This window comes from Helianthus annuus, chromosome 14 (genome assembly GCF_002127325.2).
Source record: "Helianthus annuus cultivar XRQ/B chromosome 14, HanXRQr2.0-SUNRISE, whole genome shotgun sequence".
Taxonomy (NCBI): Eukaryota; Viridiplantae; Streptophyta; class Magnoliopsida; order Asterales; family Asteraceae; genus Helianthus; species Helianthus annuus.
The window spans coordinates 107952578-107978455 of NC_035446.2; the positions used below are offsets into that span (position 1 = coordinate 107952578).

At 37.3% G+C, this 25878-nt stretch overlaps 3 protein-coding genes and 1 long non-coding RNA gene across 8 annotated transcripts; 3 read left to right on the top strand and 1 right to left on the bottom strand.

Annotated features, from left to right (window-relative positions):
* The first annotated feature begins 2354 nt into the window (after positions 1-2354).
* Positions 2355-6124, top strand: LOC110908968 (14-3-3-like protein). 2 transcript variants are annotated; one of them, XM_022153973.2, is made up of 5 exons: positions 2355-2525; positions 4679-5183; positions 5273-5395; positions 5481-5597; positions 5858-6124. In XM_022153973.2, the coding sequence occupies exons 2-5, from the start codon at positions 4698-4700 to the stop codon at positions 5909-5911; spliced, it is 780 nt and encodes a 259-aa protein (XP_022009665.1). In that variant the 5' UTR covers positions 2355-2525; positions 4679-4697; the 3' UTR covers positions 5912-6124. The 2 variants fall into 2 exon arrangements, with proteins under 2 accessions (XP_022009665.1, XP_022009664.1); XM_022153972.2 differs by having other exon boundaries at positions 2356-2525; positions 4664-5183.
* Positions 6125-8611: 2487 nt separating this feature from the next.
* LOC110905728 lies at positions 8612-11206 on the top strand. 2 transcript variants are annotated; one of them, XR_002573375.2, is made up of 4 exons: positions 8612-8811; positions 9548-9635; positions 9956-10045; positions 11045-11206. It is a non-coding gene; the product is annotated as an uncharacterized LOC110905728 (long non-coding RNA). The 2 variants fall into 2 exon arrangements; XR_004878320.1 differs by lacking the exon at positions 9956-10045.
* A 2338-nt stretch (positions 11207-13544) lies between these two features.
* LOC110908967 (ultraviolet-B receptor UVR8) lies at positions 13545-18873 on the top strand. The gene is made up of 10 exons (XM_022153971.2): positions 13545-13687; positions 13763-13907; positions 15937-16047; positions 16143-16203; positions 16766-16884; positions 16973-17058; positions 17154-17355; positions 18099-18152; positions 18250-18417; positions 18521-18873. Exons 1-10 carry the CDS (start codon positions 13656-13658, stop codon positions 18722-18724), a joined length of 1182 nt encoding a protein of 393 aa, XP_022009663.1. The 5' UTR covers positions 13545-13655; the 3' UTR covers positions 18725-18873.
* A 1647-nt stretch (positions 18874-20520) lies between these two features.
* LOC110908965 (RHOMBOID-like protein 9, chloroplastic) lies at positions 20521-23839 on the bottom strand. 3 transcript variants are annotated; one of them, XM_022153966.2, is made up of 6 exons: positions 23694-23839; positions 22944-23374; positions 22689-22854; positions 21154-21324; positions 20912-21066; positions 20521-20802 (listed from the first exon to the last, which is right to left on the bottom strand). In XM_022153966.2, exons 1-6 carry the CDS (start codon positions 23694-23696, stop codon positions 20574-20576), a joined length of 1155 nt encoding a protein of 384 aa, XP_022009658.1. In that variant the 5' UTR covers positions 23697-23839; the 3' UTR covers positions 20521-20573. The 3 variants fall into 3 exon arrangements, with proteins under 3 accessions (XP_022009658.1, XP_022009662.1, XP_022009659.1); XM_022153970.2 differs by having other exon boundaries at positions 23624-23763; XM_022153967.2 differs by having other exon boundaries at positions 23545-23757.
* Positions 23840-25878: the final 2039 nt, after the last annotated feature.

The window sequence follows — 25878 nt, forward strand, 5'->3', positions numbered from 1 at the left end:
CCGCAAATTGGGAACCACATTGTAGATTAGTGGGCTTGAATGGTTTTAATAATACTTGAAAAATGGAAATAATCGTGTCAAGATCTTTATCTATCATATCATCGACCAACTGCTCGAAATCCCTTTCGTTTCTCGGATTCGCATTCGACACAACACAACAAAAAATAAATTCAAAAAAACAGGGGCCGATATGCATCGTATTGTGAGATCTGTGACTCCATGGAAGATGTGATTAAGGTAAGCGTGCCGTATCATGTGTCATAAAACGGAACATAATCCCAGATTGTCTAAAGAAGCGCTTTTATCATGTGTGATCCAGAGGTTGGTCTTGGGTGAGCATAAGATCCGTGGGCCCTATTGTCGGATCTGTGACTCCATGGAAGATGCGATTAACGTAAGCGTGCCGTATCATGTGTCATAAAAAGGAACATAATCCCAGATTGTCTAAAGAAGCGCTTTTATCATGTGTGATCCAGAGGTCGGTCTTGGGTGGGCATAAGATCCGTGGGCCCTATTGTCGGATCTGTGACTCTATGGAAGATGTGATTAAGGTAAGCGTGCCGTATCATGTGTCATAAAATGGAACATAATCCCAGATTGTCTAAAGAAGCGCTTTTATCATGTGTCATATTAGAGTAGTATGAGTTCGAGTCCATTGTGGTTCGTGAATGTTTCGAATCATCATTGAAGACGTATCGGGTGAGTTGTGGTTAATTTATAGTAGGAGGTTATGAAACGAATATATGTTTATGCGAATTTAAAGGACAATACTGACAGAGGTGCTGGTCTTTTCTCCCACTGTGCAAACTTGAAAAATCTCACCATAACACATCTAATATGACACATGATAAAAGCGCTTCTTTAGACAATCTGGGATTATGTTCCGCAAATTGGGAACCACATATTCGTGTGTGAAAGTTTGGAATGATGACCGAATAGAGATCTGTATACACCCTTGGTATTTGTTTACCCCATGACACATGATAAAATCATTTCTTTAGACAATCTGCGATTATGTTCCGCAAATTAGGAATCACATTGTAGACTGGTGGGCTTGAATTGTTTTAATAATACTTGAAAATGGAAATAATCGTGTCAAGATCTTTATCTATCATATCATCGACCAACTGCTCGAAATCCCTTTCGTTTCTCAGGTTCGCATTCGATACAATACAACAAAAAATAAATTTTAAAAAACAGGGGCCGATACGCATTGTATAGGCCTATACGATGCGTATCAAGCCCGCCGCCAGACATAACCTGCACCTGTCAGCCTGCCATGTTTTTTACTTTATTTCAATACGTATCGTATAGGCCTATACGATGCGTATTGAATTGAAAAAGTGTGTAGATAGACAGGGGGTGTGCCATTAGAAAATCCCTTAGACATGTACCTTTATTTGGTTTCTCGGTTCGGTTATCCAATCAAGCCGGTCATTAGGGTGTAAGGGGCACTCCTCTAAGTGGGGAGTGACCTCTCTTACCCACAGCCAATCAGCACGCGCCACGTCAACTCCCCACTTAACTCCCCCCACACCCTCAATTTGATGGCGGCACTCCTCTCTTGGGGGACTTGCTTTTTCTTTGTTTTTTTTTTTTTTATTTTTTGTAATTATGCATGTATTATAAATTAAACAAATATTAATAAAAATTAAATAAAATTTAAGAAAAGACATTTCATTAAATTAAAAATTAAAATTACATTCAAACTAGAAAAATAAAAAAAAACAAACTACTCGTCGTCGGAATTCGCTTCAAGGTGAGGTAGATCTAACTGGTGGGTTACCAGTTGCAAGTTGTTTAATCGCAGAAGTAACCTTTTGCAACAGCGTGAAACTTTTCTTCATTCTCCCGTCCAAGCCCACTTGAAACCACTCGTTATTCGCTTCCACGTCACTAACATTTTTTAGGAACAAAGACTTGGACATACGAAACCTCTGACAAAAAATATCGGCATTAAATTTTGGATTATCGACAAAATAATCGGCCATGAGTGTTTCGTGGCCTCCCACACGATCTCGACGGGCAACTTTTTTTTACTAGACGATGCCGTGTCTAGTAGCTCCGCTTGTTGGATGAGATTTTGGAAGAAAATTAAGCTACTATCGCTTGACGATGAATCTTCATCGTCGGGAAAGTCGGGCAGGAGAGAAAAAAAGGGAACTCGAAATCCATTTTTTTAAAGATTGGGTAAAAAATTAGACGAGTTGAAGGGTTTAGGAGAGTAATGTAGTGGGAGTTGTTTTGGGTTTGAAAAATAAAAAGATTGAAGTGGGTTAGTATTTATAGGGTTTAGGAGAATTTTGATTGAATTTGGTCCAATTATATCTGAATAAGTACATTGGATCCTTTGACCGCCACCTGCCGTCATCTAATTGGGTGTATTCACCCTCTCTCTGGTCTCAAAAGGTGGCCGCGTATATAAACCCTAAAATCTTTTCCCCATCACTATCGGCACAGAAACCACACTCACAAGTCACAAACCCTTGGATACGCACTCGCAGCTCTCGCCCCTATCGATCCAGGTATTTTTGTAATAGTTACCTGCTTCACGATTCATTCATTACTCGTGTCACTGTCACCAGTTTGTTTATATATATATATATATATATATATATATATTTTCCGCCTGTGTATGGAGCTATTTCGACTGGTTTTAGGGGCTTGTTAACTCTGTATTCATGTAGATCTATTAACTTTCATTTGATTCAATATGTGAACTGCTTGAATCACCGAGCGAAAGCTATTAAGATATGTGAATCGAAACATTACCGAATTGTTAGATTTTGTAGAAAAGAAAATAACGGTATGGTTATGTAGTTTGTTTAGATTAGTTTGTACTTTTGTAGCTAGAAATTGGCTCACTCTGCTTCATTGTTATTGTATAAGTGAGTGTACAATGTGTTCCGTAAAACTTAGTGTTTGGTATCACACACACTTAATAAAATGAATACAAACAGAGTGATCAATTGCATAGCTTATTTAGGTGAGCATATGCTCTTTAAATACAATGGATCATGGATTTATTATACCAGCTAAACTACCCACGACTTAGGTGCAGTTTGTTTTTTAAGAGGTAAAATGTCTACAGTCTGCGGACCACATCTATAGAAGAAGAGGTGGACCAAACCTCTGCAGTCTGCAAGAAGAAGGTTGTTTGTTTTTTAACGTATGTAGACTTCTAAAATAAACTGGTGGTGGTGGACGGTGGATGGTGGTGGACGGTGGTGGTGGTGGACGTGGACGGTGGGTGGTGGATGGTGGACGTGGACGCTGGTGGTGGTGGATGGTGGTGGTGGGTGGGTGTTAACTCTCTGCAGACCTTAGAAGATCTTAGAAGTGGCTGAGCCAAGTCTGCACCAAGAAGAGCTCGCACACACATTTTTTTAATGAAACGTCTTCGGAAAAACAAACAGTCTGCAGGTGGCAATGTCTGCGCGTGGTCTGGGTGGCGCAGACAGAAGAGCCTGCGCAGATTTTTTTAGAAAAACAAACACTACCTTAGTCTCCAGACTCCTACAATCCTTCTCCTAAACTAAAACATCTTGATTTAGTTTACTTCAGACACTTCACACATCCCAAGCATGCTCCTCTACTTTTCATTTGTACAATGGTTTCTTTTATTATATAGTATAGATTCTGCATTATATTAAAATTACCGATATCCCACCAATATCTCACCGAGATAACCTATATTTCAAATATCGGTCCTTGACCGATATCCGATATTTTACAGCATTAACTTCATAGTGTATAACTCGGTTTTTTGATAGCTTAATAGTTGACATTTAATCACAATCCACAGAAGATGGTAGTCCTTGCGTCTTGAATTAAACCAATGTGTTTGAGACTTCGAGTATCCTCTTAAGCCATGTTACCTGACAAGCACAAATTGTTGCTTTTACGAACTCTGCTTCAGTGTAGGGGTTCTAAACGGGTCGAGTCACGGGTCCAACCCGACCCCAACTCGAAATTTTACACGAACCTGAACATGACCCAAACCCGAAAATCATGTCAGATAGATGAACCCAAACACGACATGAATAGTCGCGGGTTGACCCGAACACTACCCGTTTAACCATTTTTTTTTTTGCATAGTAGTAATTTCAAAATAAAATTTAACAACAAAAATTACAAATGTATATAAAAAAATTAATTTTAATTATAAAATCTTATGTCAATTTTTTAATATAATTGTTGCATAAAATACCCAACCAATTTAACTTATGAGTTGTGACATAAAAACACCTTTTGGAAAAAAAAAAAAACAGAATATAATATTAAAGGGTTAAATGGGTCAACCTGGGTTCAATACGGACACGACCCATTTGACTAAACGTGTTCGCAGGTTCAACTTGAAACTGACCCGCACATGTTTAGACTAAACCCAAACCCACAAATTTCGTGTTTGGTTCATGTGTTGTTCCAATTCGAACATCTTTCCATAGCAGCTCATCTTGGCTTGTTATCGGGTAAATGTTCCAATTCAAACCTCTTTCCTCTTCAAACACCACATCTTTGCTGAATGCTGATGATGATCTTGTTGTCAATCGGATTGAATTACCTATACACTTTTGATTCTTTACTAACCCCAAACATCACACATTTGATACTTCGATCTTATATAGAATCATAGATCTTTCATTGATTGTTTATCTGTTAGATTGATTTTGTATAGCGAGTAATCAACCAAAAAAATGGTGCAAACCGAAGCGTCTCGTGAAGAAAACGTGTACATGGCTAAACTAGCAGAGCAAGCCGAAAGGTACGAAGAAATGGTGGAGTTCATGGAGAAGGTAGTGAAGATCGTGGATTCCGAAGAGTTGACAGTGGAGGAAAGAAATCTTCTTTCCGTAGCTTACAAGAACGTAATCGGTGCTAGGAGAGCTTCATGGAGGATCATTTCCTCCATCGAACAGAAAGAAGAAAGCCGTGGGAACGAAGATCACGTTACCACAATCAAGAGCTACAGGGGTAAGATCGAGACCGAATTGAGCAAGATCTGTGACGGCATCTTGGCTCTTCTCGAGTCTCATCTTATTCCGTCAGCGTCGTCTGCTGAGTCTAAGGTGTTTTACTTGAAGATGAAAGGTGATTATTACAGATACTTAGCTGAGTTTAAGACGGGAGCCGAAAGGAAAGAGGCTGCTGAGAATACTTTATTAGGATACAAATCTGCTCAGGTATATGAATTATTGAATGCTGATGATGATCGTTAAGTTTGTTTGATTTTTTAATACCCTGATTTTGTGAAATTGTTTTTACTGTGTAGGATATTGCTTTAGCTGATTTGGCTCCCACCCATCCGATACGGTTGGGTCTTGCACTCAACTTCTCGGTGTTCTATTATGAAATTCTCAACTCACCTGACCGTGCTTGCAGTCTTGCTAAGCAGGTAAATCAGTATATTCGGTAAACCGATTCGATTATGTATTTTCCAGTGTATTTTTTTATTAAACGTTGGTTGTGGTTAATTGCAGGCATTTGATGAAGCCATCTCTGAGTTAGACACACTTGGTGAGGATTCATACAAAGATAGCACGTTGATCATGCAACTTCTGCGGGATAACCTCACTTTGTGGACGTCTGATGTTGCGGTCTCTCTCTCTCTCTCTCTCATGTGTGTGTGTGTGGTCGGGTTGAAAAAATTAAAGGGTGTTTTAAATGTTTAATAGTCAAATATCCTAATCGAAATATGTGTGGCATCAAAATGTTATTGCTGACATTGTGTGGTGGAAGTATAATTTTTTTTTTTTTTTTTGCACAATGTTAGTGCCACACTGCCACTTGTTCTTGTGTTTTATCATATGAATTCGTATGTACGTTCGTTTGTTGAAGTTGATTTTATTTGTGGCAGGACGAGACAGGGGACGAGATCAAGGAAACTTCAAATCCCGAGGAAAAACAGTGATATTTATAAGTGAAATGACAATAGTTGTTGGTTTTTAGATTTTCATTTAGGGTTGCTGCTTGCTGGTTTCTCATAGATTGTAAGCTTGTTGGAGTTTTGGCATTTGGTTGTGTCATGTTTTTGTTAATTGCAACTTTAGATGTTTCAAGTTGAAAGCTCTAAAACTCTATTATCTATCTAGCTCATATCAATATTATTCTATTAATTTCATTATTGCACCACTCTCAATAATGGACACCGGAGCATCTGACATATTATAGAAGCAATATGGGTCAGTACAGGTCATATGAACATATTATTAGGAGTGGTATGGGTCAGTATAGTTCATATGAACGACAACAAAATGGTGATACGGGTTCGGAATTTAAGTATATAAAAGTATAAGTACATGAAAGTATATCTTGTCTAAATACTCGTTTTCGCACTAAGTTCTTATGTGATTTCATGGGTTCAAACTTGCTCATTAGAATCATAAACGAGGAATTTAGAACAAAGATAATATAACCTATATATATAGGGATTGGGTAAAATAAGAACGGTTTCATAATGTAAGATGTTACCTTCCACATTTTGCTTCTATTTAACGGTTTCATATTGTGCTTGTAAGTATCCTTGAACTTCTCAACTTTGAACCAGTCACTTACATAATCCTCCGGATTTTTTGTTGTAGTATATAGCAGTTATTGAATGCAAACATGGTAATCCAGATATTTGCCACAATCTGCAACTACATTCTCTGTTATCTAGATCCACATTGTAAGCTTCATTTCCATCCCGTACCTCAAACACATTGCCGTTGCTTGGATAACGATCCATTTCTTAAATATAATCATATAAAACTAATTAAAAATAGCTATAAACAGCAAAAACAGCCCATAAATAGCTAAAAATACAGCAAAAAACAACCATAAACAACAAAAACAACTATAAACAGCAAAAAAAGTCCAAAACAGAAAAACAAGTATCGACTTACCTTGATTCTTTTGACCATTCTTGTATCTTCGTCCTTATAGCTAGGCATACATTACCTTCCCATTTCAATGATTTTTTTACTTAGTTCATAGTTCCTTTCCATAATAAACATTCTAATCTCTTCCAACATTGTGATAACTGGTTTTCTTCTTGCATTCATAATCACTGAATTAAAGCTCTCGCTAATCCCATTCTCTACAGATTCACATGCTCTATCAGTTTCAAAGAACGCCCTAGACCATGTATTTGGATCTTTCTCAATTAGATGATTATATGCCTCAATGCTAATAGATTTTATTTTATCCAAAATATAGACAAATTCGTGCTCAAGAGTTGTTTTGAATGCTGCCCAAAAGAAATTTCTAAATTCCACCTCATTATGTTACTTCTTTAAATTAACACATATATGCCTTGTACATTGCCTATGTTCGACATGAGGAAGCAAATCTTTTACAACTTCTACAAGTCCCTGATTACGTAATAAGATATAAGTAAATGAGATATAATTAAAAATAGTGATTACATAAGTTAAACCAATTGTACCTTATGTTAGTCAGATATAATTGTAAGACCCCTCCCATCACTTATGCCAATATCATCTTTTAAGCATTCAATGAACCACTTCCGGTTGTCTTTGTTCTCTACTTCCACAACAGCCCAAGCTATGGGATAAATCTGGTTATTTGCATCTCGACCTGTTGTTGTTAAAGTTCACTTTACATAACCCTTTAAAAATGTTCCATCTAAGCCTATTACATTCCTGCATGCAACCCAACCTTCTTTTAAAGCTTTAAAACATATATAAATCCTACTGAACACATTACTTCCATCTAGCATACCATTTACTCCCACTTTCACAGAACTTCCGGGATTGGATCTTAAAATCTCATGTGCATTTTCCCATATCCGTGCATAGTGTTCTTTCAGTCCACCCTCTATTTCAAACATTGCCATAGATTTTGCTCGACAACGCTGACCTCTACTTACTTTAACCTTGTAGACACGCAATATATCCGCTTGCATGTCTCTTATTCTAACAAAAGGTCTTGTAATGAGTTCTCTAAGGTACATTTTTGCAATCCATGAGGCTGTCACTAGGGACTCTAAACTGTAATTTCTACTACAGTTGTGATTATCATTAAGGCTTTTAATCTGAAAAGATTTCTCAGTTTTCATCCAAGATGCCCATAATCTAAACGGACAAGAATAACCAACATCTTTGTTACCACATACAACTAAGAGCCTTTTTGTTTCATTTTTTTTATAACTTAACATATATCCATTTACTACTCCATAACAACATATAGCAAACTTCAATTGTGTAGGACTTTCATACCTATCCCGAAGAATCGTCCGCATGTCTTTCCAATTCATGTTTGGACCATGAATTGGATATACTTTCCCTTTTTCAACGTGTTGTGTACCTTCGTTATCTTCGTCAATGTTGTAACACCCCCAAAACGGGTTTAGTAATTAAACCTCATTAATACAAAAGAGTGGGTAAAATACCGTTAGTGGTGAAAGTAACCCGGTAAATATTGGGATTTAAGTAAATAAGGTTTATAAGAACTCCGAATTAACGTGACTTAAAAATAAAACGGTTATGACTTCCCGGAACCCACTAAGTAACTAGGAATATCAACCTAGTTAGTTAAGTGTGGTAAAAACAATAAAAGAAACATAAAATAGATAACCCTTTTATAAACTATGAAACTAGAGGGACTAAACATGGGCAAATGTAATAAAGTTTGGATTTAATCAAACTTAACTCAACAAAAACACACACGTACGTGTGTTCCTGCGATTTCCACAGAGCTTCTAGAGCTCAAACCCTAAACTCCAAGAATTCACAAAATTGAAAGGGGAAATCAAGCCTAAATCGAAATCCAAGCATGGATTATTGATCCTCATCACAAGAGGATTACAAGGTATGTAAAATTTGATGAAAACTCTCGACTCAAAATTCTCATGAAATTGGGAAAAATCTGAAATTCATGGTTGCATGTTTGTTTTATGATGAATTAAGAACAATATAGTGTCTAGGGACAAACCCTAGACAAATACAAGTTGAAATCATGTGAAATTTTAGTAAAATCCATGAACACCATTGTAGGTGATTAGTGGGTTATGTAGAACTTGATGAACACTAGGATTTCAAATGTTGTTCTAGTGTAATTTGATATTATGAAGCGATTTCTGATTTATTGATGTTAACCTTTATATAAAATAGACCGTTTGATGTTAGATTTGGCTATATGACAAGTTATGAACATCATAAATAAACATGTAAAATTCTGCCCTTAAGGTGTTCGTTGAAATGCCTCAAAGAAGGCTCGAAACTAGAATTTTGTAATTAAAACACCTAGTTGTGATGTTTCGACTATTATGCAAAAAGTGATTAAGGAGAGTTCTAAATGTGTTAAACGCGATTAGAACTTTGGTTAAAACGGAGGTCCAAAGATAACGCCTACCGAGTAGTTAAAGAGTGCTAAAACTAGTTGATAACTCGAAAATGCAAATTTGTATACTAATGGGCATTTGACTATTAAAAAGGTCAAACTGACCTATAATACGATAAATAGCAATTTTGTTATGAAATACATAAGGTGGAATAATCGTATTAGAATATGATTAAACTAACCACCTTGAAAACGATGATGATAGTTTGACGCGTAACAAGCTAGGTGGAAGCTTGGAGTGAAAGCGGGTCAAACAAGTCAAGCATGGAAGAAAAGAATAGCTCGGATGCAAGGTAAGTGAAACTTACATAATTGTGTAGATTACTTGTTCATTCTATACGTTATAGATGCAATAATGCTAATATTGAAGATATGGATTTCCGACGTGATTGATACGAGTCGGAACATATAAAGATGATAAAAACCATGTTTATGGCAAAAAGGGGATTCGGTAATGAAATCCGGGACGGGATGGATGTATGAATTAGAAGTCAAAAACCATGTTTTTGATTTAATAGGCAACGTTGGGCATATAGGCCGAACGGGTCAAATGGTGGTGATAACACTATTTGACAATATCGACTAATGCGATTGTTAAGTCTTGTGTTAACAGGAGCGATTAGCGATTCAGTTAATTTCGCCCACACTAAGTGTGATGATAAAAGCAAGGTATAAATTGGGTCTATATGTTGACCCTAGCCAGGTACGTATGCATACGATTATAGTTAACATACAAACTTGGTCAAATAGGTAGTGAAAGCCCCTCGTAGTAAAGGAGGGGCTAATGTCGACTAAAATGCCCTTGAAGGGTAAATTGAGCAAACAACTTATAAAGGTTGTTTAGGAACTTATCTTACGATCTTGTAACCTTTAGACGCGCAAGTTGTAGACATAAACTTTCAAAAGTTAAATGCTTAAATTGTGTGTTGCCGCAAAAATAACACATCCGTAGGATTAAACTCGGAATAAATAGTCCATTTCGTTAAATCCACCACATTCATAGTTGTGGTGGAAGACTAGCTAATAACAAATTGGTGGAACTATGAGGTACATGAGAAATGAGCACCGTTCGTGCTAAAATGGTCGTAAATACCCTTAACGGGTCAAAATAAGATTTTAAACGAAAACGAGTAAATAATTGTGTAGAAACCCGTGTTCAGTACTTAATATGATTGACAATATTAGAATTTAAGGGTTCATGATGAATGGTGGTCAAACAAACATGTTTGTTTGATAATCACATAGTCGGGTCGAAAATTGTTGAAAAGATAATAAGCCGAAGGCTTAAAAGTCTCAATTTTATTTAATCCGGATGTCAGATCTTAACTCCATATAATGGAGAATTAAATTACAAACATGTAGGAAGAAACGGTAGGTCAAACGGATAAGCGGTTTGAAAGATACGAAAGATTTCGTGTCAAATTACGGCAAAATGGAAAGGCTGAACCCAGTGTCCACCGTAAATTACGGTCCCACCGTAATTTACGGTGGAGATGATTTGTTTACGGTGAAGGTCTACTGTTTTACGGTAGAAAAGCTTGAACCCAGGTGCCACCGTAAATTACGGTCCCACCGTAATTTACGGTGGAGATATTCTTTTATATATTTTGTTTTTCATTTGAAAATCAATTGTTTCCCGGACATCGTTCGGACATGATTTAAACCCCGTATGACTAAAGCATTTCATGTTTATGAAATGTAGGTACACCTTGGATGCCGGAAGACGATCAAGCTCAGCGAAGAACCGAACACGATAATGATACACGCTTCCGCATTTTGCTACGTTGTAATTTTTAAACAACGAATTCGATCACGTTATATAGAATAACTTATGATTTATTAAAAGTTTTAATAAACCCGTATTTCCAAATGTTTATGTAATCTTAATTACACGAATTGTTTTACGTAAAATTTACGTTAAACCTTGAAATAAAAGACCGGGTGTTACAAATGTTTAGATCATCGTCACCCTCGACTAAAGTTTCACCAACATCGTTGTCAACATCATTACCATAATGCGGCTGCATATTCTCGTAACTAAGTTTATTTAAAAAAGGATCATCGTTTGTCCTATTTGAAATAGAAACAAAATCCTCATCTTCAAGATCTAATGGCAACGAATCTGACAATTCATATTCTTCAGTACTTGCTTCATAAGTAGCATCACTAAAATCATCATCTTCTTCATTCAAATATGACTCTATCCTACAAAAACATGCATATATAATCCATAACAAAAAAACAAAAAATTGAGTATCGTGCTACGTGGATTAAAAACATGATGTTAATCAAGCAACGTGGATTAAAAGAATGGTGATGTCGATTATGTTCACAAGAAACTGATTTCGTACCTGTAATTGATTTCAAGTATTTCTTCGAGTTTGAGTTCCGATACGCTTCGTTTCCTCCTTCTTTGACGTTTCAGTTGCTAGGGTTTATCATGTGAAATCCATTTTTTTATTTTTTTAAAGCCACGTAACCAAAACTATCGGGACAACCGGTTACCAGTTCTCTTTTTTTAAAATAATCACAATAATGTTCAAATTTAAGAAGTTAAGGGACTTTTATATGCAAAAAAAAAAATTGAGGGACTTTTATGAGAAAAAATAGAAAGTATATTGTTTTTTATGGTATTTGCTTTAACAATAATAAACTTAGGGCATGTTTGGCTAAGCTTTTTGAAACAACTTATTGACTTATTGACTTTTTGAAAAGTTATAAGCTCTAAAATGATGTTTGGCAATGAGGGTGTATGTGAGGGAAAAAAGTCAATAAGTCACTCCATAGTGACTTCTTCAAAAAGCCAATAAATCAATAAGTTGTTTCAAAAAGCTTAGCCAAACATTCCCTTAATATCACAATCATTTAAACATGGTTGGGTAGCAAAGAACCCCACCACTTAAAAAAACAAAACAAAATAAATAAAAGTTTCAAAAAAAAAAAAGAAAGAGTAAACTGCCATTTTGGTCCCTGTGGTTTGGGAACTTTTGTCATTTTAGTCCAAATCTCAAACTTTTTACATCTGGGTCCCTGTGGTTTCGTTTTTATTGCCTTTTTGGTCCAAAACTCAAATCAGATCAGATTTCTTAAAAAAACCCCTACTATTTTGTCCTTTTCTGAAGGGGCATTTTGGTCATTTTCAAAAAAAAACCTATCTGTCACTCTTCTCTCTCTATTTGCAGATCATCACCAAAAAAACCATCTCTCTCTCTCTTCTCTCTCTCTATCTACAGTCTGAACTACCTTCATCAAACCCATATCAACTCTTCACACAAAAATACAGTGTATAAACATACAATGTACAGATTCACAACAATCACACTCTCTCCCTAACTTTCTCTCTCAACAAAAGCCACCACCACCACCGCACCACAACCATCACCATCACCACTGCACCACCTCCACCACCATCACCACCGCACAACCACCTCCATCAACACCGCCACACCACCACGAGCTCCGGACGAGAAAGAACAGGAACAAGCACCGACCTTCTTCTCAAGCTAACCTTCCCTGAATTCGATTTCGTCTCTGAATCCTCCAACGCAATAGATCCAGATCTCGATCGTCGATTTCAAGCTCTCAGATCCAAACCTAAACCTAAAATCGCCGCCGCTCATGAAGATGTAGATGTAGATGACCTGTTTGCTCGATTTCAAGTTCTGCATTCTAGGTTGAAAAGGAGATCTTTGAGGTGGAGAAGAACTGCCAGAAATTTAGTTGTTTTTTCTGTTATTTTTGAGGTAAATTTCTATAAATTGTTAGCTTTATCTCTAGGTGGCGGTGGTAGCCATTGTTGTTTATGATGATGATGAAGATGGCGGTGGTAGCCATTGTTGTTTATGATGATGATGATTTATTTGGGGAACTGATGATTTATTTAGGGAACTGGGTTTGATGAAGGTAGTTCAGACTGTAGATAGAGAGAGAAGAGAGAAAGATGGGTTTTTTTGGTGATGATCTGCAAATAGAGAGAGAAGAGAGACAGATAGGTTTTTTTTTTTTTTTTGAAAATGACCAAAATGCCCCTTCAGAAAAGGACAAAATAGCAGGGTTTTTTTTTTGAGAAATCTGATCTGATTTGAGTTTTGGACCAAAATGGCAACAAAAACGAAACCACAGGGACCCAGATGTAAATAGTTTAAGATTTAGACTAAAATGGCAAAAGTGCCCAGATCACAGGGACTAAAATGGCAGTTTACTCAAAAAGAAAAAAAAAAAAACTAAAAACACGAGGAATATATCACCCCCAAAAACACTCCTACAAGCAGCAAACCACCACTTCCGTAAACTCTTTTTTCAAACTCTTTCCAATGTCCGTCAATAGTCACGCCGTCATCGCCTGGTACGTCCTTCCGCCACCTATCGCCGCCGCACACCACCGTCAATCTCACTTTTTCTCAACCTTTTTTTGTTTCAGGGGTTCCGGAGAAGACGGGCAACTAGGATTAGGAGACAACGAGGAGAAAGAATGGGTATCTCCGGTCACATCTCTCGCTTCCGTCGCCGTTCGCTCCGTCGTCGCCGGTAGCCGTAACTCTCTCGCCGTTTGCGATGACGGCAAGGTATCTGTTACTTTTATTTCATTACTCTCCGTTACGATTGCCGTTACAGTTGTTTTACTGGATTGCTGAAAAGTGACTTTATGAAAAGTTATTGGTTAATGATTGTATTTTTTATTCTTATGTTTGCAATTGTTAGTGGTCACTGTGCTAGGGTTTTTTTTTTCCAGAAGTGTGAATGTCATATTATATATTTTTATTATTATTATAAGTTACTCATTGATTAGCAATGTTTTAAAAACCGGTTTTTATGATTGGGCCTAGAAACGGTTCAACTGGTCTTACCGGCGGGTCAACTGGGTGACTCGTCAATCCTATAATTCCAAAAAATTACAACATCAACTCAAAAGATAATCCAAATCTACGTAATTCCATAATCACAAATCAATTTTCCAACAAATTTTTTTAAATAAAAGTCTACAATAGTTTTATGGCATTGGAGTGTTGAATGCATCAAGTTCACGATTGCTTAAAAGACGAAATTCACTATCCGCGCTTAAAGTAAAAGTTAAAACTCGATGTTGAGCATTGGTATGAACCGGTTCATCAGTATGCACTGGTAATACCGGGTTTTCCGGCGGTTCGAGCGCCTCATGTGCCTAGGCGCATTTTCCAGGCGAGGCGCAGCCATACCGCCTTGCCTCCATCAAGGCGGCTCAGGCGAGTATTCCGGCCATGTTCTGTTAAGATTCCAGCCAAATTCTGTTTAAATAGCTGGAATTTTGGGTGGAGGAGAAGAGATGGAGTAGAAGAGACATGAAAAGGGTGCTCTTCCCGTGAGCATCCGACCAAAAACGACTTTCCGGCAAGTATTCCGGTCAGATTCCGACGAACTTTTGCATACTAATGCCAACTTTCTTCTGGACAGTTCTGTGGTTTTGGTTGCATCACAGTCACAGAGAGCAGAAATTTGAAGAGAGAGAGAGAGAAGAAAGATGTGAAAATGAAAAGCTGAAAACTATAGACCTAGAACTTGGTTTAAAACAGTGACACCACATAGTTTTGGTCACTGTATTGCAGAAAGGGTCAGAAAAGACAACAGACTACATAAGGTTCAAAATATTTTTAAGTATTATAGTTATACTGACTATTTTACAAGGTTTTAACTTTTTTTAATGCTAGTTAGATGATTTTAACATCTAATTATATTAGTTTTATAAAAAATATCTAGAGAGTAATGGAGTAATAGCATTATTCTCTACATATATTTATAAAACTAATATAATTATCTAACATAATATATTTTTTTCTTTTTCATTTAAGTGCGCTTTATTTTTCTCAGGCCCTCGCTTTTTTTGCACTTTGCGCCTAGGCCCCAGGTGAGGCCTATGCGCCTAGGCCCCAGGTGAGGCCTATGCGCCTTGAGTACGCCTAGCGCCTTTGATAACTATGGCCGGTTCAACCAGTAATACTGGCCGGTTTAAACCAGTTTTTAAAACATTGTTGATTAGCATATGCATTAGATAAAAAATTGCTCAAAATTGCTAATCTGTTTTTAGTTTGTACACATATTTGTTGGTTGGGTTAATTTCTTTAGAATATATGTATGATAACACCTACAAAATGTTGAACATAACCATTTTGTTCACGTAACAGAAGGGGTCAGGGGTATAAGCGTATTTTAAGTTAAATTTATTTATTTTAGGAGTTTTTATTTATGGAGTCATATTCTTAAGAGTTTTGGGTCAAGACTGAGTCTTTATTTAGTTTTGGATTAGCCGAACTGATTTAAGATATATATACTTATGTTCAATGTTCCATGCTTTAAAGAGGCCGCCTTGTAGAATTTTCGGAGATCAATTTCACATCTAATTCTGACCTGTAATCGTATTTGTCTTGTGATATATTTGTATATAACCGGAGTTTTATATTGTGAAATGGAAGAATATGACAATGTGGCTCCAAATTTGGAGCACTGGTGAAACCGATTGAAACCGCATGCTTGTGAATTGTGATTGTCAACAAATAAAACGTTTGTGTTTAGGATTTTGGTTAATGACTGGTTTTCTCTTGAAAATTGTATGTTTATTAGTTGTTTACGTGGGGTTGGAATCAAAGAGGAACTTTGGGGCACCAGCCAACAACCAAAACGGAGAATATTCCGAGTCAGGTTGAAACTCTCAACAAAGTAAAGATTGTTCAGGTAAAGCGTGATTAATTCTAGCGGCTGTAAACATGAACTAGAAAGTGGTATTCTTGTGATTGTTTTAGCTTCTAATTCATTAATTGTTAATTCAGGCAGCCATTGGTGGTTGGCATTGTTTGGCTGTTGATGATCAAGGCCGTGCTTATGCTTGGGGTATATGGTTCTCCTACTCACTTTTTTTTAATAAGATCATCATCATCATCATCATCATCATCATCATCATCATCATACTCAGTAAATCCCACCAATAGCAAAGCAAAGGTAGGGTCTGAGGAGGGTAAGATGTAGACATCCTTACCTCTACCCCATAGGAATAGAGAGACTGCTTCCAGTGAGACCCCCGGCTCGATGGTAGTTTTGCATTAAGCCTTGGACATAAGGCACATAACACTCAGCAATCGGGACAAAGACCGATTAGTGCATGTACCCTTTTGTCTTTCAGCTATCAACTCCACCACATAATGCATGATTAACTGTCCTCAGCTTTTACCGTTATTTTCACGAAATTTGTAAAATAACGTTAATATTAGTGCACTTTCACTTTTGCCCCCCGATGGCCCACACATATATACATTATATGCGCATACCGCAAGCGGGGGGCGTATTACTTTTTCTAATAAGATCGATTTTGAAATTCTCTCTTTATGTAAACAAAATAAAAAACAAACTACTAGATAAAATTTGGTGTTGCTAATTTCAAGCTATGATTATGTAGGTGGAAACGAGTATGGGCAGTGTGGCGAAGAGCCTGAGAAGAAAGATGATTCTGGTAGGACTTTAAGGAGAGATATTTCGACTCCTCAAAGATGCGCACCTAAGCTTTCGGTTCGCCAGGTCAAATTTTCATTTTCTTAACGCAAAAAGTCAGGCACTTATATTTTTTGTTTTTACATGAATTTCACGTCTTGTATGCGCTATGCAGGTAGCTGCTGGTGGCACCCATTCAGTAGTGCTGACACGCGAAGGACATGTTTGGACATGGGGTCAACCATGGCCCCCTGGAGACATGTACATTGCTGATTTGCTTTTGATCTTTATAGTTAATCACTTTAATTATGTAATTGTGTAAAAGTTGATTGATTTTTTTTATTATATTGATGTAGAAAACAAATTTCAACACCTGTGAGAGTACAAGGTCTTGAGAAGGTTAAGCTGATTGCGGTCGGCGCTTTTCACAATTTGGCGCTTCTTGAGGATGGAAATCTTTGGGTTTGGGGCAATAATGAATATGGACAGCTCGGAACTGGGGATACCCAGCCCAGATCACAGCCGGTTCCTGTTCAAGGATTATCCGGCCTCAAATTGGTACCTTTCTTTTACCGTATTTGATATTATACTGAATTTTATATAAGCTAGTAAGTCAATAGTTGCAAATTGCATGAGAAAATAATGCACTTTGTTCTGATTTCTGTTTTGGGTAACATGCGTAGTTTTGCATCGTAAGTTGTAGGGGTGCAAACGAGCCGAGCGGCTCGCTAGCTACTCGAGGTCGGCTCGAGAAAACGCTCGAAATGAGCTGAGCCTTATCGAGCCCAAGCCGAGCTTGAGCCTAAAATAAAGCTCGTTTATTTGCTCGAGCCTGACATGTGAAGCTCATCAAGCTCATCGAGCCTTAGTGTAACATTTAATAACATTTACCCCTTATTTAAAGTTGTCTAGTAAACGAGCCGAGCCGAGTTTATTTAAACATGTTTACGAGCCGAGCCAGAACCTATAAATAAGCTTGTTTAGTAAACAAGCCTGAGCCCAAGCTTCACTTATCGAGCTCACGAGCCTAAACGAGTCTATTATTTATATTATTTTTATTTAATATATTAATTAATAGATATAAACGAGCCGAGCTCGAGCTCGGGCTCAGCTTGGCTTGTTTGCACCTCTAGTAAGTTGTATTACTCCCACTATTTTTCTGAAAGTGTGAGATTTTCTATCAAGTTTTTTTTAAGTTACCCAAATTTGGTTACTGTTTTATGCAATTAACCCAACTACAAATTGGTTTATTACATTTGATCATTTTAGCCAAACAATTTTCTAACTCCATGTAATTTCAGGTTGATGTTGCTGCTGGTGGCTGGCATTCTACCGCTCTAACAGATGAAGGAGAGGTACCTTGTGATCCACATGTTTTCTTGTACTTTTTTTTTTGTAAAGTTAAGGTCATAAGCTGTTCAGGCGTAAGTCCATAACGGTTTTGTTCAACAGGTATACGGGTGGGGTAGAGGGGAACACGGAAGACTCGGATTTGGAGACGACAAAAGCAGTAAAATGGTACCTCAGCAAGTGCAGCTTCTAGCTGGAGAGGATATTATCCAGGTGTCATGTGGTGGAACTCATTCCGTTGCTTTGACTCGTGATGGTCGTATGTTTTCTGTAAGTAACAACAACAAAGCCCCTTTGACTTTACAAATTGACTTGATAGTTATTAGTTAATATATAGCTTGACTTTTTCTTTTTGACCCATTTGAACTGTTAGTTTGGCCGTGGAGACCATGGAAGACTCGGATATGGTCGAAAGGTGACAACTGGTCATCCATCAGAAGTGCCTATTGACCTGCCGCCACCAAAAGATGAAGATGGAGGACTAGGGCGGTGGTGTGCTAAATACGTGGCTTGTGGTGGCCGACATACACTTGCCATTGTAGAATGGCGAGCTACAGAGGCAGATGGGTTGATCTGATGAAGGTTTTATTAGAACAATGTTGAGGAATTGTATTATCTAATATCTATGGAGTTATTTAAGTTAAAAGTTTCCTGTGACCTTGTTTAAAGTTTTGTGAAACAAGTGGTTGATGCAATGCAGGTGTAACATGTTTTCTTGATCTTCAACATAGTAGTTAGCACCATCCAGTTCAAACAAGTTGTCAAATAATGGTAAAGGAAAAAAATAAAAAACAAATTATTTGGCTTATTAGATTTTTCACCAATCCTAATTCAAATATGGGTTTCAGTTTCATTAAAGAAGTCCAGAAATTCTATGGGTTGCTACCACCCTTGGACTAATTGTTATGAGCGTGGCGCAGGTGTGTGAAGGGTGCCACCTCAGCCCTTTGGGCGTGTCACACCACCCTGTCAAGGGCGTGAACCCAAGGGGCGTGGCAACACCCACGTATGCGTCGCCAACCTTGTTTAACACCATGCTTCCTTCGAAGCTTTCATCTGAGTAGTCACTACCTTGGTTTAAAAAAGTGAGCTTAAAGCGCGAGGCGATGAAGCGCTAGGGTTGTCGCTTTTTTGCTGAGGCGACAAATCACGTGAAGCGTTTTGAAGCGCGCTTTAAGCCCGAAGCGCCATTTGTTTGAAGCGACACTTCAGCCCAATCAGGTCAGATTTGGGTTTTTTATTTACGTCCAATAGTCTTTTATATGGTTTAATTGAGGCCCGCTACTTCTTTACCCTAGAAAAAAAGAACGTTAGTAAACATCTTCAGCCGCTCCCTCCCTCTTCTCCATCGATTCTTCATACTTTCTCCAATAATCGACTTTAATTTATGTTTTAACTATGTTTTTTATGTGTTAGGTATGTTTTTTAATCATGTTTTTGTCTTTATTATTGATTAACAAGTAGAACATGTCATATTGATGCGTACAAATATTTTTTTTTTATTTTTTTTTAATTTTGAGCGCTTCGTATACATGAAGCTCCGCTTAAAACTTTTGGAACCAAAACGCTTCGGAGCGCCTCGCGCTTTTTTAAACCAAGCTCACTACGCCCTACTCTATCGCTATGTCTTTGGAAGCGGTTTCACTCCTTTATAGGTCGGAACTCTGGAACCTAAAGGCTTTCTCAATCAGACAAGATAGATGGATTGAGTGCGGTTTTCGTTGAATTGAGGTGAACTCTTTTTCCTCTTCTTCCGGACCGAACCCTTCCATGTGAGAAGCTGGAAGTTGAGTTATTGATGAATGAGAATCTGGAGGTTTGGTTTAAAGCATCTTACACATACTCATTTCTCATCCAATCACAAATCAAGAAAAATATTTATGTATTTAAGAATAATAATTAAGTAATTATTACAAAAACCTCCACACCCGCATGACCATTACAATCCTCAAGCCATGTGAGTGCGGTTTCCCCCTCCGCTTACATGGCGTGGAGGTAGGCAACACTTTTCGATTACATTAACATAACCATAATGGATGGGGTCTTCCACTGCAGCACAGTGGTTGTTCCCATCTCGGTGAAGGCGTGGCCTGGGGTTTTACCCAGGTTCGAGTCTGGGGGGGGGGGGGGGGGGCAGTTACCTATTCCACGGGGTTTCTGCGCATCAGGGGTGTGCTACGCTTTCTAGCAGTGGTCGAGTAGTCGGCCTTTGGACATAGCTCCGAAAGGGTGGGTTTACACGTGGAAAGCACTTAGCCGTTCAAAAAAAAAAACCATAATGGATGACCTTAGGAAAGAGAGAGAGAGCGCGCTTAGCAGGGTCATTTTCTGCCAACACTAGCTTCAACTCGATTTCTTTAGAAACACACCACACAACACGCAAAATACACCTATATTACATATATAATACCCATTTGGTGTTAGGATTACACAAGGGTGTCTACAGCTAGTGAACCCACTGGTGGTTCAAATACAAGAAGCAAAGAACTCAAAACCAAAACAAAAATGGAGAAAAACACAAAGGATTTAAAAGGATCCGCATTTCCTCTATATCCGATCAACGTGACTCCATTTTCTTCACCGGTTTCGGATTGTAGTGTGGGGCATATAAAGAACCCATAAGCTATGCCAGTGAAAACTGATGCTAAATGTGTCCTGCAACAACATTTAATTTAATTTGTCTGATCGATTCTGTTAATGTAAAAAATTAATACAAAATATAACGAAAAAAAAGGACATTTTATATTTTTAATATATTACTAACCAGTCATCAATTGGACCAAAAGCCGATAAAACAAAACCAAGAGCAGTAGCAACGACTGCCTTCTGATACATGCTTTCAAAACCATCTTTGCTCATGGCATGCTTGTTTTGATAGTGATACATGAGCCAAGCTCCAATGATACCAAACGCAGGTCCCTGAAAATTTCAAAATTCATCGCTCATTTAAACATCTAATATCTAATAGAAAAAAAATGAGCGATATCTGATTTCTTGTTTGCTTACTGTTCCACCAACGGTTGGATCTGCGGTGTGAAGAAAACTGGTCAAGTTTCCTGAGAGTCCCCCGAGTATGTATATCAAGAAAAAGGTGAACGGGCCGTACGCTCTGCATACTTGAGGACCAAATGTCAGCAGAACCCAACAACCAAGCCCCGTGTGGAGCATCCCTGTGTGCTGCAAAATAATATTGACTTCTAAGGTTTAAAACTTGCATACTTATGATAATTTTCATTTATCTTATGTATAAGTGCCAATTCCAATCATTTATCTATAGGGCTGTTCACGAGCCGAGCCGAACCGAACGGACCTTTGCTCGTGCTTGGCTCATTTACAAACCGAACCGAGCGGAGCGGCTCATTTAAAACCGAGCCTCAAATCAAGCGAGCGTTTTTCGAGCAGTAAATATTCCGAGCGAGTGCCGAGCGAAGTTCGAGCAATTTGGACAACCGTGTCGACCGATTAAAATTTGCTGAGAGAGATAGTGACAATGTTTGGTCTCAAGTTTTTATGTCTTAAAAAACATGCACATTTCATGGTATAGTATTTTTCTTATGAATAACAATGTCGTGGCCGACGAGGCGATGATCATATTGCACGAACAATTATGTTGAGAGCAGGAGACGATCGACTTAGGGTAACGACATGAAACATTGAGGCGATGAGCAGCCTATCGTTTATTGGTTTAGGGTTTAACTTTTAGATTTGATATTAATTTTTTTTATTAGCGTGGTTGGGCTAGTACGTATAAATATATTTGTAAATTTGTATATAGTGGACCAAAATCTAATATAGTGGTATATATAAAACTATAAATTTAATTTATATTTAAGTATATATGTATGTGTAATGTGTGTGTGTATATATAGGTGTGTGTATGTATATGTATAATTTATATGTGTGTATATACATGTTTATATATGTATGTGTATATGTACATATATACTAATTAAGAATAATAATTCGAGCCGAACCGAGCCGAGCGGACCTTTGCTCATGCTTGGTTCGTTTACAAACCGAACCGAGCGGAGCGTCTCGTTTACAACCGAGCCTCAAATCGAACGAGCATTTTTCGAGCAATTTCCGAACGAGCGACGAGCGATTTGAACGGCCCTATTTATCTATGCATGGTTGGTCCGTGCTATCCTTTATCCCTAACGAGCCAAAAGATTGGAAAAAGAAATAGCGTACGACAAATGAGTCATAAGCCACCCAAAGTGTATCTTTAATGCATAAAATCACCTCAAATCATTCTATTTTATGCATTAAAAGTGATTGAAATATAACTTTTCAGTTTAATCATATTTAACACACTAATTAATTATAAAAACAAAAAAAAAACAAAATTTTGTACAAAAAGTGTTTTAGTCAACCCAACCCGTTTCCACATTCAAAAAATGACTCATCTTGATACTTGGCCTGTAACCCAACGCGTCCATTTTCCACTTATAACCTTACAGTTACGTGTGGACGGATATTAATTACTGATTGTAAAAATGAACTACTCTAGAAGGGAACGAACCCAGTCGTCAATCTTGTACCAGAAACATCGGTGTCAGTAGGCGCCACCATTCTCCATATAAGATCAAATGATTAATCTTTGCTCCATAGAGTGCTGGAAGTGAGAAGAGATCCAAATCAGAGTTCTTAACCGGGCTTGCAATTTCGAACAAATAAACCGCAATGTTTATGGAAGTCATTGTGCTTCTGCAACAAGAAATTACCCAGTTAACGAATGCATATGTACATAAAGAATTTATAAAAAAAATAAAAATAACCAAAGTTGAATGTTTTACATCAAGTAGAGACCACAAGTTTCATCATTATCAGTTTTCAAACCACCATGATCAACCACCTTTTCTTGCTCGTTGTTTTCGACAATATATCTTGTCGGGTGAGAACGTTCATCTCTACTAGCAGAGGAAGCAACATCCTTGTTCAAAGAACTTGGAGAATTATGATCTATACCCCCCTTGAATTTCCCAAAGTAAGAATCTAGTGACTGCAACTGTTTCTCTCTAGAACTGGATTTCAAGACAAACTTTGATGATTTCTCCCTTTGAGATGAATTAGCAGAGATTGATCTTAAAAAGCTTGCACATTTGAGCATGCGTCTGTATGGTTTCATCACACAACCAACAGAATTGTGACAGATACATACATCCTTGCTTATAGTCTTATCTTTATAACATGTTTTGAAGCATACTGGAGCCACAGCCATGTTCCTCTGAAAACATATAGAAACATCCATCATAATACAGTTATTGTTTTAACGGGTTTCAAATATATATGCCTAAAGATAAACACAATTGCATGGGGGGCATGAAATAATAATAAATAAATAAACAAATAAATAAAATAAAATAAAGAAGCTTATTCAGGCATTTTAACAAACACCTTGTGGGCACCAGAAAGCAAAACACAAAGAGTTCACTTGATGTAAACGTAAGTACGTAACAGAGAATGAGCAGCGTACCCGATTGAAGAACAGAACAAGAATGTTATTTAAAAGGGGAGAAAAAGACAAAGGGTTAAAGATGAAGTACCATTAATGGAGGTTTCGTGAATTAAGGATGATTTTCCATTAATGGAGGTGTTACAAGCATTTAAAAGTTAATGACGGGATGAAATTGAACAGGAACAAAATAGAGGATGAGATCTTATCGGGTGATTGTCCATTAAGGTGGTTACACGTACCCCTGTTGATCAATGTGCACCATTAGTTGTGATTTTTGTGGGGCAAGATTCAAGAAAAGAAATGTCGCCGCCCACTGTGTTTTTCGCGACCGCGAAATCTTAACACTTTATATCATAGAGCCCATTTTGGCTTTATATGTTGTTATAACCAGGCTCACGCTGGCTTTAGAGTTTGTCGTCGGTTGCCACTTGATAATCGTTCGTCACAAGCAGGGCCGGCTTGGGCCAAGTGCAGAGTGGGCCACCGAACAGGGCCCACACTCTCAAGGGGCCCATAATTTTGATTATATATAGATTTTGTGTATATATAGTTTTTTAGCAGAATCTTAAACATCAATGTATTAATGGTCTGGTGGTTTTCCCCAATTATTGCATAGAAGAGGCTGAAGTTCGAAACTCGTTCTTTACCCTTTTTTTTTTGTTTTCATCAACCTATTCTTTAGGTTTAATCTCTTTTCTATTTCCCACCAGCTTTCTTTTATTTTGTTTTTTTCTTTATGGCTCTTGTTTTTATTCCCTTTAGTAAATGTCACCCATTGTTTTTAGTTATCCCAATAGCTTTCTTTTATTTTTTTATTTTCTATATGTCACTTATTTTTAATTTTCTTTCAGTAAATGTCACCCACTATTTTTAGTTATACAATATTAATTTAGTAACTTTTTGTCTAAAAAGCGTATTATAATGCACTAAGATCTTAAACATGTTTAGTTTTGGTTTATTTTGGGCCCTATATATCGTCATATTATTTATTTTTTATAAGATTATAAATAGGCCCTCTTCTTCTCTACTTGCACAGGCCCCTAGAAGGCTGTTGGATTCTCGGAGACGGCCCTTGTCACTTTAATAATAAGAAGACACGGGTTCTACTCTCGGTGTCCTCAGTTTTGTTTTTCATTTTGTTTTTCTTATCTATTTATTAAATGCAAATGAACCCAGTGACCACTAGGTCCTGTACATAGAAAGTCATCTTTCAAAAAAAATATTTAAGGGCCCGTATTTTCTGTTCGCACAGGGCCTAAAAATTTTCAAACATTTTCGGAGACGGCCCTGGTCACAAGAGCAGAACTCTCTGGCATAACACACGGTGGAATGAAACCAGGGTGGGCTCGGGAATCGAACTGACAACCTTGCACAAGGCCTAGTTCAAATCTTTTATTGTCTATATCCACCCCAAAATGACACAAATAGGTTTTGAACCAGCGTTTCCATTAGAAAACCCAAACCTCCTATCACTAGACGATAGGTGTAGTGTTTCCATTAGAAAATCCAAACCTCCTACCACTAGGCGATAAGTGAGGGACACATCTTATCAGTTATCACTTATGTGCTGTTAAATAAATAAAAAAAAAAAATTATGTATTCAGTATTATCCTCGACATATTCGGATCCACTAGGAAAATCAAATCAAAGTTGACACGAAATAAATTTTAGAAATAGTAGCACTTGACTTAAGGTAAAATTTAATTAATATAATGCTTAAATAGTAGAGTTAAAGGTAGCGTGAAAAGACAAGGGAAAGGAGAGAATAAAATTATAGAAAATTTGAGCAATTAAAAAGCTACGCTTTCCAATAAATAATGAATATTTATACTTAAGAGGGTAAATTCATACAGATTGCCAGAAATTATCAATGGGAATCATGTAGTATTTATACCTAGATTTACTCGTGATTGGGGAGGTTCATAAGTTGCAATGTATAATGTCAAATGGAGCAAATGTAAAGGAATTAGACAAATAAAAAGAAAATCGTTTACTATTTGAAAGTTTACAAGAATTACAAACATGAGACAAGTGTTATTTATTACAAGAAAAAAAATGTAATTACGACTTAAAACATCTAAAACTTGAGTTTTGATACCATAAAAGACGTTTATGGTGTAAGTGAATCATTCAACAATAAACCACCTCCCCTGTATAGGGAAAATACAATTATCTCCTACCACAAATCTAGGAAACTAGATATGAAGACAAGATATATACCAATAATAATAATCTAATAAACTATATTAATAACTAGGTTATAACTCCGTGTA

Coding starts and splice junctions, on each gene's coding strand:
- LOC110908968 (XM_022153973.2), top strand. CDS start 4,698: ATGGTGCAAACCGAAGCGTCTCGTGAAGAAAACGTGTACATGGCTAAA. Junction 5,396..5,480: donor CTTGCAGTCTTGCTAAGCAG/GTAAATCAGTAT, acceptor GGTTAATTGCAG/GCATTTGATGAAGCCATCTC. Junction 5,598..5,857: donor TGTGGACGTCTGATGTTGCG/GTCTCTCTCTCT, acceptor TATTTGTGGCAG/GACGAGACAGGGGACGAGAT.
- LOC110908967 (XM_022153971.2), top strand. CDS start 13,656: ATGTCCGTCAATAGTCACGCCGTCATCGCCTG. Junction 13,688..13,762: donor AGTCACGCCGTCATCGCCTG/GTACGTCCTTCC, acceptor TTTTTGTTTCAG/GGGTTCCGGAGAAGACGGGC. Junction 16,048..16,142: donor ACAAAGTAAAGATTGTTCAG/GTAAAGCGTGAT, acceptor TTGTTAATTCAG/GCAGCCATTGGTGGTTGGCA.
- LOC110908965 (XM_022153966.2), bottom strand. Junction 21,325..22,688: donor TACTGACACCGATGTTTCTG/GTACAAGATTGA, acceptor ATTATTTTGCAG/CACACAGGGATGCTCCACAC. Junction 21,067..21,153: donor ATCCAACCGTTGGTGGAACA/GTAAGCAAACAA, acceptor TGAAATTTTCAG/GGACCTGCGTTTGGTATCAT.